The sequence below is a fragment of the Macrosteles quadrilineatus genome, unplaced genomic scaffold, assembly GCF_028750875.1.
Source record: "Macrosteles quadrilineatus isolate MER2022 unplaced genomic scaffold, UCM_ALF_1.0 Scaffold_9__3_contigs__length_116548681, whole genome shotgun sequence".
Classification (NCBI taxonomy): domain Eukaryota; kingdom Metazoa; phylum Arthropoda; class Insecta; order Hemiptera; family Cicadellidae; genus Macrosteles; species Macrosteles quadrilineatus.
The window spans coordinates 47,539,577-47,551,191 of NW_026542602.1; the positions used below are offsets into that span (position 1 = coordinate 47,539,577).

Here is an 11,615-nt window from a genome sequence, read left to right on the forward strand (position 1 = left end):
TGTCGGATTTAATACCAAATTCATTATTCCAGATATTCGGAGCCCTGCTGAGAGGGTGTGCCACCAATCTAGTCCATCTGAACGTCTCCAAAAATGCGTTTAGCACCAAGAAAGCCAAAGAGGTTCCTCCGTCTTTCAAACAGTTCTTCACCAGCACACTGTCCCTCAAGTATCTCAACATGTCCTACTGTAAAATGCCACTGGAAGCACTCAAGTATGTTTAGTGATACTTTTCTTGATTAGTGATGAGTGGGGAATTTTCTGTCGGGGAAAGTTAGGCAGTTACTGGCTTATAAGTAGTTCCAATATTAAGTAAAATTAAAACTTCGCGACTCTAATAATAGATAATATTGTTTCCAAGTATTATGGATTGTAATTGTAAATTAAATTAACTTATTTAAATTTAGCATGACCTGCCAACTAGAGAACGGTATGCACGTGATTCTATATACAATCAATAAATAAATTATGATGAACTGGCAAAATCAATGAGTTGCATGGACACTTTGGTTAGAAATGGAATAAATTCATTTTTGAAAAATCACTCCCATTAGTCTATGGTAGAGGTATCTTTCATTACCACCATTCTGTCTGTTCTTTTTCTTGTCTTCGTGTAAAGTAAGAAAATTAGCATCTCTAGTTATTATTTTATTATGATGCTGTCATACTCTTGACAGCTGCTTACAGTTGTTGCCGCGATCGTGGGATATGATTTGCGTTGCCCTAGTCATAAGATATCATAACGTTGTTGCAGTGATCAAAACAGCCACTCACAGATGTTGCCACAATCATTTTTTTTTTCAATGTCCTGTCAGTTTTAGTTTTGGATTTAGTCATACTACTATTGTATGCACTGGCCATTTTAATGTTGGTTCTCGGTACCAGTACTTTTCCGAGTAAAAACGCAATTAGGTGGTACCAAGAATTGTTTTTAGGTACTGACACGTTTCTAGTCATCAGTGTTTCCAATAAATTGTATCAATGTTTAGTGTTGTTTATTTAGTGTTTGTGGTGTGACTAGTCTATTGCTTATAGAACGGGATTTCTGTCCTGAAGCCCTTGGATCAAACTCTGCCTATCAGGAATGGATTTCTCCATGTAATAATACTGTGACTCAATTTGGAAACCTAATGCTGTAGGTCCTCATGTCTATAAAAATAAAAAATAGAAAAACAAGTCTTTTAATAGAGTACAACTTTCTGTTTGGAGAACAACCCTAAAACCCCAAAAAAATGTTTCTACATCTCCTAGCCATACCTGATCTCTTGGAAAAATCTTCATTTTTTTCTAATGGGTCTAAAATGTACCTTTAAGTATCATACAGTATAGTTTACACATTTATAATGTATACAATGTTCCATGAAAATTGCTCCTAAATGTCCCTAGAAGCCCTCAAAACCCCCGGGTTTTTGAGTGACAGGCGCTTAACAGATGTGTTTGTTTGCAGGAACTTGCTGCTGGGTCTGGCGTGTAATGAGTCGACCACGGACATTGCGTTGGACATGAGCTGCAACAACCTCGGAGCTCAGGGAGCTCATGTGTTGGAGTCCTGCATACACGGGGTCAGGTCCATCGGCTCCCTTGATATCACTGAGAACAGTACGTGTATATTACAGAACTTGAAACGTGAACAGAACTAGATATTACATTGCCATGTTAAGATTGTCTCTAGTTGAAATACATGTTGTATAATCCTTCATGGCGATTGGATGAGCCTTCTTCGTCATGACGCAACCCAGTAGGTGGTGTTATCTGACAAAGATTCAGTGGACTAGTTTGAACTAGGACTGTATTCAGCACTTTGTCCATTAGTTACTCCATCTTTTACAGCTGTTCCCTATCGTAGCGAGTCCAATAGAGACAAATGTATTGTTTCAAACGTAATACTTATGGTTGATACTATGGAAGGTTATAAACCTAATGGACCAAAAGTTCCAGTTGATAATCCCCTAGGTATTTTAAAATTCCATTTTGGTAAACAAATTGTATATTTAATAATGCACATCACCAACTTATGTCAAAACCAGAGCTCGATAACAAATGTAATTTTAAATCGCAACGTAATACAACTAAATCATATACTTTTCCCAAACGTATCAGATTGTAGGCTGACATGTTATGTTACAGATATGGACGTAGACTTGGCCGCTGTAGTGGTCGCAGTCAGCAAGAACAAGTCAATAAAACACCTTCACATGGGGCGTAACATGACCAACATGAAGGCCAAGCACATCTCCGCCATCATGGACGCTCTGGTCACGATGATACAGGTATAATCACTCTAGATTGCTAATTGACATCAAAAGTGAACATTTACACCTGGATTCTATCTCCTGAGAAGATTCAAGCATAGAATATATAATCAAGCATTTCTAGAACCTTTTGGGAATTAATTTGGAAATGTTACTTTCATACAAAAAGCATTTAATAATAATGCTATGTCTGACAACTACCGTTGCAATTATGATTTGTCTGACAGGAAGAAGACTGTGTACTCCAGACCTTGGCCATTCCAGACTCCAGGCTCAAGTCTGACCTGTATAACCTTATCAACGCCTTGGGTAGCAACCAGTGTTTGCAGACTATAGACTTCAGGTGAGTGTTTCTGGTCACTGAAGTACATACCCAATCAGTGACATTTAAACTGCTTTATCCTTTACCATGCTGTGACCATTTTGTTGCAGAAATCAGAGTACCCTATTAGTACACAGATCATCTCATTCTATCATTTAGCTTAAAATGGGTACCAAGTGTGCGTCACAGTTTTAAAGATTTGAATCAAATTGCGTTTGCGACATGAAGAACCACTCACCGGGTATTGGTGTTAAGCGAGTCAAGTCAGTTATTTTTTAACGTTTATTTTTTAGGTTAAATCTTTCTATATGAATTTTTTTTAAATGGTACTTGGATTCTAGATTATGAACATAATATTTCTAAGTAAAAAGTTAGAACTAAATGGTTTAAGTTACCTGGCTTCGTCAAGTGATCCTTCTTCAGTATTACACTACTATAGTTTCGGACTTGAAAATAAGTCCATCTTCAGGTTAACAAAAACGTCAATAGGTCATCTAACCAATTTGGTTAGATTCGTCGATACACTTAAAACACATACATGAACACAAAAAACACAAAAAACGAATATAATACTGTAAAAACTGGCCAGTGTAATTAATCACGGGGGACACGTGTGGCGACGCCGGAAGATGAGTCATTTGTTAACCTGAAGATGGACTTATTTTCAGCTCCGAAACTATAGTAGTGTAATACTGAAGAAGGATCACTTGACGAAGCCAGGTAACTTAAACCATTTAGCTTAAATTTAGTGATCCAGAGGCTACCTCACCATGAAAAAGTTAGAAATTCCTATGATTTATATGTTCTTTCATGATCACTGTTAGATACATACCAATGCCGCTCTATGATTAAACACTTGCTAGGCTACTACAAAGATTGTTTTTTAGTGGTAATCTGATGGGAGACGCAGGAGCCAGACTGTTAGCGAAGGCTTTGCAGATCAACTCCAAGATCCGCAGTATCATGTATGATAGAAACAACATTACCCTGCAGGGCTACAGTGACCTGGCCTACGCCTTGGAGAGGTAGGCAGCCTTCAGACAAGTCTTGGTGATGGTCAGTTTATTAGGGATTGGTGCAGTTATTTTCCATTATGATTAGTGGAAAAACAAAGCATTTCATGGTGTGTTCTACCAATTGTGGTGTAAATTCTTAAATTGTCCGCATTGGAAAAGGAATTGGAACAGGATTGTTGTTGTCTCAGATTGATTTGATTTTAGGGGTGGACGAGATTGAATTTTTAGTTAGAGACGAGATTTTTTATTTCTCATAAAATTTTGAGACGAGATCGAGACGGGATTTCCCTTCTCATACACAACGGGAAATCCACCTTCAAAATTTTTACCTGATTTTGTAACATTGTTAGATGACTGTTTAAATACAAAAATAATAATAATAGGCAAGAATATTTAAAATCTTTTATTAAAAAACGTCAGCATAGAAAATTAATTACGCCTAGCTTATCAAAAATGTTTAAAAATGAGTTAAACTTATCCTAAAATAAAATAAATCATAAAATAAAAGCAATATTAATTTGTACAAAATAGTTACTTGTTTTGGCTTTGTTTATAGTAGTAAAACATGCCTCACACTGCTTACACTTAACAAAACTTTTCAAATTATAAAATAATTACAGTAATATTTACATGTAAAGAATTAATTAAATTAGAACGCCTTCACAAAGAATACGCAACTACAACGCGCTCCTGTACTGCGGGTATTGCATTGATTTTCTGCAGGCGTTTTTAATTATATTATTTTTTTATTCTCGTCTCAAAAAATTCTCAATAAAAAAAATCTTAAAATTTGCCGGAAATTTCCCAAAATTTGAGAATTAAAAATCCCTTTTTGATTTGATTCTGTTAGAATATTAGTCAAACATGGTTTTGCAAATAAAAAGGTTTAATAGGGCCTACCTGTTGTAACATTGATCCTTTTTTTGTCTAGCGACCAAGGTTTTGAACCTAAAGGTTCATTCTCAAGCTGACCTAGTACTTGGAAAATTCCTATTCACTCCTGGTGTTGTGAAGAGTAGTTATAAACACTTAACACTTACACGAATATCAAAACAGCGGACACGTTCTGTAACTTAAAATATGCTAACAGTTTATATGGCGATTCTTCACAACCCCCAAGGATGAAGAGGATTTTTCGGTCAGCTTGAAAATGAACGTTTACGTTCGAAACTTGGTCGCTAAACGAAAAACAAATCATTGACAGTAAAAAAGGTTAAAACCTTTTCATTTGTAATAAAACAGAGGCTATATCATGGTGCGTGGTTTTATTTTATTCACATTCATTGTCCAACATGACTATATGATTTATGTATTTTTCATAGTAAGATTTTATTCATGGACTGGTTCAGTCAAACATAGTTTGATTTGATTCCTTTACTGGTCTACAATTATTTCAATTTGAATCCTGTACCGCTGTTCCATTATTTAATATCAACATTCTGGTCTGACATGTTTAGTGTAAGTATAGGTCTAACATGATTTTATTTGACTCCTGTACTTGTCTGATTACTTCACAGCAACTACACTGTGAGGTATATGCCAATGCCGCTGTACGACCTACTGCCTTGTATGAAAGTCAATGCGGAAAAGACAGATGGTGTGATGAAAAGGATACAAGACGTGCTGCACAGAAATGTGTCTCCGAAGAAGTACAGTAACGGACAAGCCTTCAGACTTCAACAGGTAATTTTATCTTTTATTCCTTTCATACTAGATGTTGGTATTATATGGTTTTATTGTATTGATCCCCTCTTATGTTGATGTATTATGCTAAAAGCCGTTCGACATTGGTAGGATTTGAACTCATGTCTATGTAACTGAGTTACTGCTCATTTGTTACTTGTTATACCCTGCAATGATTGATTATGGACCTAAATTCCATTAATAATTGGCTGTGACTTAATGATGCTATCCAACAAAAAGTTGCAGTTACATAGCAATTAGTAACAATTCCAGATAGTTTTTTTTATGTCCCACCCCACCTTTAACAATTGAATTTATCTGAGTGATACAGTCGAACCTCGATAAAATAAATTCCTAGTTATGCAAATTTTTACAAATTCCCTTGAAACTTTCATAAAGGTCAATGCTAAAAACACCTCTGTACAATGTAGTAATTAGGTTAAAAACCTCATGAGACGAATTTTTTGTGACATGGGCTAGGACTGATTAACCTTTATAAGACGAATTTCTCAAGATCTTAACCTCCATAGTAGTTTTCAAAACAAACAGAAGATTGTCTCAAAATGAAACCCCCACCCACCCCTATTCCTTCCTCAGTCACTGTCTCAGAGCGAGGAGAAACCTCTATAAAAGACGAATAATACCTTGAGTTTACAAATCTTTCCACTGCCCCTTTGAAATTCGTGCTAAATAGGTTTGACTGTAATGCCAAAACCCCACGACCCTCTAATCCTAAGCGATATTTTATATTTTACTAAAAGCATTGTATGTGAGCTAGTTAGTTTGTTTGCAGGGGTTCTTGTTGAGCTCGACACAACAGATGGTAGACAGACTGGTGCTACAAACACAAGACACTATCAGGACTGTGGCCCAACAGTCAACAGACAAGAACAACGACATCAACTTGGCTACCAACCTCATACAGGACGCGGACAACTGCAAACAGGTGCCTAGATGTTTTATTCATCATAAAAATTTATGTAGTTAATTGAGCCTTTGACAGTGATTGGCAGGATTCGAACCCTGGACCTCAGGGACCATAGACCCGTGCTCTACCACTAGAGCTTGGCTGATGAAGCTTTGGCCTGAGAGCTAACTGATTTCTGTTGAATACGACAACTTTTTAAACAAGCTAAACTAAAAGGACAACTTGCAGTAAACTATGGCATCTGATTTTCACATCAACTTGCACAGTAACCAAAACTAAGAGTGAACAGAACATGTAATTTTAAAGAGTAGCACATTCGTGGCTTATTTAACTATGTTCGTTTTGAGTAAAACATTTGCTACAGCTGGTTAATATGGGACGTCTACTTCAGTATCCAATAGTCTATGATAATCTGTAATTGTAAGTTATTTCAATTTGCCATAGTTTTGCTTGATACCAGGTATGAAGTCCAAGTACCAAGTAACATGTATAAGGCGCAAAGTCTTGTAGGCCTTATAATGGCATGTAGCATACTTCAAGATTATGTAAAAATATACATAAAATTGCTTTGAAACTCAGTGACAAAGAAAATCATTGGTGTTGTTATTTTATTTTACTCTTATCAAAATATTTTCCACTTAATTTTATGGTTCTGGATATGTATTTTGGTCCAACCATTTATAACTAATTCAAAAATTAAGTTCTGGCAGTGAATTTACAGAACTGCAATAAAAAAGTTGTGGTTGGGAATTAACAGAATGGGTCTCCAAAAGCAATTTAAGGGGTTTGATTGTTTTCCTTAAAATATGTTTTAATTCTTCAATGAAAAATGCCACTTATAGTGGAAAATAATGGCCTTATGTCTTATGGTCTTGTAGCTGCTTCCGAGACTACACGAGGTGGTTCAGAGGTGGGAGGAGGCTGGCAATCCTATAGACATCAAACTGAAGCAGATCTCTGATGAACTACACTCAGTCATCATCAACTACCTGCAGGTAACCAATCAATCTGGCTGTGTTCACAGTTTCCACAAATAGTCCGAAAAATAAACTCTTTTAGTTTTAAATATCCTTTTGCGGCAAACATGCAGACTAAAGTGAATTTGTATTTGCCTGATTAGATGTTCACAAATACTTTTCCTTCTTAAACATGTAAGATTTTTCCTTATCAACACTAGGCTTAACAAAAACTTAGGTTTGCTGCTGCAGGGATAGTAATGTAATGTGTTGATGTGAAATGTTAATGGCTTAATACAAAATATTTCCAGTGCATCTCCGCCAGATGGTCCCAACAGACTCTTGTCTTCGGCCCCACGCCACTAGTGGTGGCATATGGATTTACCATTAGGAATGTTTATTGACCTCACAGTCTAGATCCGTGTTCATTAAAAGCAGGGCCACCTCAGGCAGGACGGATTCCCTCTCCTTGGGCACAGCATCACTGACAGCCTTGGGATAGCGTCCTCAGCTGAACTATTGTGTGAGGACGAGTGTTAGATACACCATCTTGACCCATGTTGTTTGTTTGCAGGATGGTCTAGAGTGCATGATGAAATGTGCAGAGCAGCAGTGTCCTACAGTACTGAGCAGTGAGAGTACAGTCAGAGATATGCAACACCTGTAGAGACAAGAACTTCCTGGACCCTACCTTTACACACAACACCTGTAGTCTATGTTGTTTGTTTGTAGGATGGTCTAGAGTGCATGATGAAATGTGCAGAGCAGCAATGCCCTACAGTACTGAGCAGTGAGAGAGTACAGTCGGAGATACGCAACACCTGTAGAGACAAGAACTTCCTGGACCCTACCTTTACACACAACGCCTGTAGTCCATGTTGTTTGTTTGCAGGATGGTCTAGAGTGCATGATGAAGTGTGCAGAGCAGCAATGTCCTACAGTGCTGAGCAGTGAGAGAGTACAGTCAGAGATACGCAACACCTGTAGAGACAAGAACTTCCTGGACCCTACCTTTACACACAACACCTGTAGTCCATGTTGTTTGTTTGCAGGATGGTCTAGAGTGCATGATGAAATGTGCAGAGCAGCAATGCCCTACAGTACTGAGCAGTGAGAGAGTACAGTCAGAGATACGCAACACCTGTAGAGACAAGAACTTCCTGGACCCTACCTTTACACACAACGCCGTCACAGAGCTAGCCGGCACACACCTCATGAACAAGATCAAGTAAGGCTGAACAAAACCTAAATTAGCGTTATATTTAGTGGTTTCCGTTTGCTGTTGAGTTAATATCTTTGATTATTGATAAGTAGACATCCTTTTCCATGTTTATGTTGCCACAAAATAATGAACTTAGTTTTAGAAACTGACAAAATGGGTTGATGTAAATCACTTGTTTCTGTTTAAATATGAGAACTAGTTAAATGTTAACCAAGTCATATTGGAAGGATATCTTATAAAAAGATAGGGCATTTGCCAGGAATTATTAAGGAAATTGACAGGAAAGCAGGCTTACCTTTAAATAAGTCCATAGAGACACATAACACATCACAAAATTAAAAGTAGAGATAGATAGAGATAGATTATTATTAAGCTACTTTTAATTTTGTGATGTGTTATGTGTCTCTATGGACTTATTTAAAGGTAAGCCTGCTTTCCTGTCAATTTCCTTCATATTGGAAGGAAGTGTTCTGTGGCATCTTTTTTTATCACAGTAAGAAAAACTAGGGAGGAAATAGGATTTTATACTGTAGCACATATTTTTATATAGGCTACTTTAGTGGTTGTGAGTGACACATTGTAAAATAATTTATTGTTATGCATGTCTACCAAACAATTTACAGGCTTATTTAATAGATATGTAATATTTTGCATTGTTGTTCATTAACTCCAATACAAATGTAGCTTTAATCACTTTTCCACTTTTAATGAAAATCTAAACATTTCCCAGTGAGTTAAATCTTGCGGTTGCTGCCCACGTGTCAGACAAAATCACCGATGAAGTGATTGAATCGCTGTCCAAGTGCCACAAATCACTGGTAAGTCACTCAAATAGCAACAGAAGCTAATGGCATAAGCATTGTATATATTTTTGGGTTATTTAGTTTTATGTAACATGAAGGATTGGTCGTCAATATATACGCGATTATCCTTGGTAATGTCACGGACGATGTCAGTAATTAAATTAAATTACAAAACTAGGATTTACTCACAATAAAATGAGCTTGCGTTCTTCACAAAGTAAAACAACAAACTAAACTTTATTTACATTTCAAATGATTCAACACACGACTAAAAATTTAAATAAGACAGATCTGTGTTTATATGTTGATAAAATTAACTAAATATTGATGTTTTATTATTTTAATCAGACATTTTTGTTTGTATGACATGTCTTGTATGTATTGTTAAAGCTGGGAGATGTGACCAAGAAGAGGTCGTCGACTCCAGATGTGTTACGCATTTCCGACTCATCCCGCAACGACCCATGTGAGAGTATCAGCATGTCCGACGCCAGTCAACAGTCCGATCCCTCGCCTTTGGTCAGTATTGTTAGCTTAAGTTCTGGCTTTGACTGTCCTCTTATTTCACCTGGGATAGGTGGTTAATCTGAGCGATGCTGCGGGCGAAATCAGAGAGCATTATAAGATTTTGTTTTATTATTAGGGATGGACAAGATTGGATTTTTAGTTCGAGACGAGATGAGACGAGATTTATTTCTCATAAAATTTCGAGACGAGATTTCTCTTCTCATACACAACGGGAAATGCACGTTCAAAATTTTTACCTGATTTTGTAACATTGTTAGATGACTGTTTAAATACAAAAATAATGATAATAGGCAAGAATATTTACAATCTTTTATTAAAAAACATCAGCATAACATTTTTTTATTAATCACGCCTAACTTATTAAAAATGCCTACGATTAAAAAACATAGTGATATCAGTTAGGATAGAGTTCAACTTATCCTAAAATAAAATAAATCATAAAATAAAAGCAATATTAATTTTTATAAAATAGGTTCTTGTTTTGACTTTTTATAGTACAGTAATAAAACATTCCTCACACTGCTTACACTTAACAAAACTTCTCAAATGTTATTAAAGTAATATTATTAAAATAATTAAAGAATTAATTAAATAAGAACGCCTTCGCAAAGGAAACGCAACTACAACACGCTCCTGTATTGCGGGTACTGCATTGACTTTCTGCAGGCGTTTTTAATTTTTTTTTAAATTTTTTTTTTTTTATTCTCGTCTCGATAAAAATCTCGGCTAAAAAGAAATCTCGTCTCGTGTAACGAGATTTAAAATTTCCCAAAAATTTCCCGAAATTTCGAGACTTGACCATCCCTATTTATTATATTTATCAACAAGGTTTTTTGTATTGGCTAAAAGTATTTCCCAAACAACAGTTTTCTCATAATTGTTTTTTTCTATTTTTTTTTTTCAATCCTCGACATCAAGCAAGAAGGGCTACAAGGTTTCAGTCTTTCAGTGGTTGTTGATGCATTTCCTACTATCTCCAGGCCTCTTACAGATAATCTATTTTTATCATCTAAAGCAATTAAAATCTTCTAACACATTTACAACACTTGTGATAGGCCTTTTAACATGTAAGTAACAACCATTTTTTTAGGTTGTTCTGCTACAAATTTTGTTATAAAAATTTTCTCTATCTTTCAACCAATAATTTTTTATTTTTTTTTATTTTTTGTTTCTTCACTGGGTGTTTAATATTATTGCAATCGGTGTTATGGTTAGCCTAGTTCATTTTAAACAATTGGAAATTTCATTATAAGTCATCAATATCTAATATAAATTTGTCTCTTCTGCCAGAAGCTGGAATACCTTAATTTGGTGAGTCGCATGATTTCAGTAATGTGTGCGTTTTCACTTTTTCAATCTACGAGGTTTGATTTTCAGTATTTTTATCCTATTGTTTGTTTGCCCTTTTTCCATACTAAAATGACAACTGGAGACATAGTGTGGTTCTTAGTTTTATTTTTAATATTTTGCATTTTTAGTAAATGTTGTTTTTAGTAGGTAGTTGTTGTTTTTTTTTACTCTTCTAAGTAGGCAAGTAGTATAGATTTGACATGGAGTATTGTTATGAACCAATGTTTATTGTATCAGCTGGCACCACTCATTTGGTGACTCAATAACTTATTAAAGGCATGTCTCTGTTTTGATCTGTTTTACGTTTGAAGTTTGTTGTTTTTTGTTGCAGTCGTTCTTTCCTTTCAAAAATTGTTATTTATAGATAATGTTTGTTTTATTTGAGCATATTTCACTAAACTTAAAAGACCTCTGGAGATTTTGTTTTTTACAATCTAAAGTGATGGTTTTTGTTACCATAGTCTCATTATTTTAAGTCAAACACTGACTTTGAGTTTGAATGTGTTTTATAAAGTATGTATTTGGCACGTTTTAGTTGTGCATTTTAAATATTTG

The 11,615-nt window shown here is 35.6% G+C and overlaps 1 protein-coding gene across 1 annotated transcript in view; it reads left to right on the forward strand.

Moving 5' to 3' along the window:
- Positions 1-11,615, forward strand: part of LOC129002705 (F-actin-uncapping protein LRRC16A) — a 59,231-nt gene that overhangs the window by 33,768 nt on the left and 13,848 nt on the right. The window contains exons 13-24 of the mRNA XM_054430708.1: positions 33-214; positions 1,448-1,599; positions 2,128-2,270; positions 2,480-2,595; positions 3,462-3,599; positions 5,108-5,273; positions 6,067-6,219; positions 7,080-7,196; positions 8,210-8,385; positions 9,110-9,197; positions 9,573-9,701; positions 11,001-11,021. Of these exons, the coding sequence (XP_054286683.1) occupies positions 33-214; positions 1,448-1,599; positions 2,128-2,270; positions 2,480-2,595; positions 3,462-3,599; positions 5,108-5,273; positions 6,067-6,219; positions 7,080-7,196; positions 8,210-8,385; positions 9,110-9,197; positions 9,573-9,701; positions 11,001-11,021 (1,581 nt within the window). The remainder of the gene's footprint in view (positions 1-32; positions 215-1,447; positions 1,600-2,127; positions 2,271-2,479; positions 2,596-3,461; positions 3,600-5,107; positions 5,274-6,066; positions 6,220-7,079; positions 7,197-8,209; positions 8,386-9,109; positions 9,198-9,572; positions 9,702-11,000; positions 11,022-11,615) is intronic.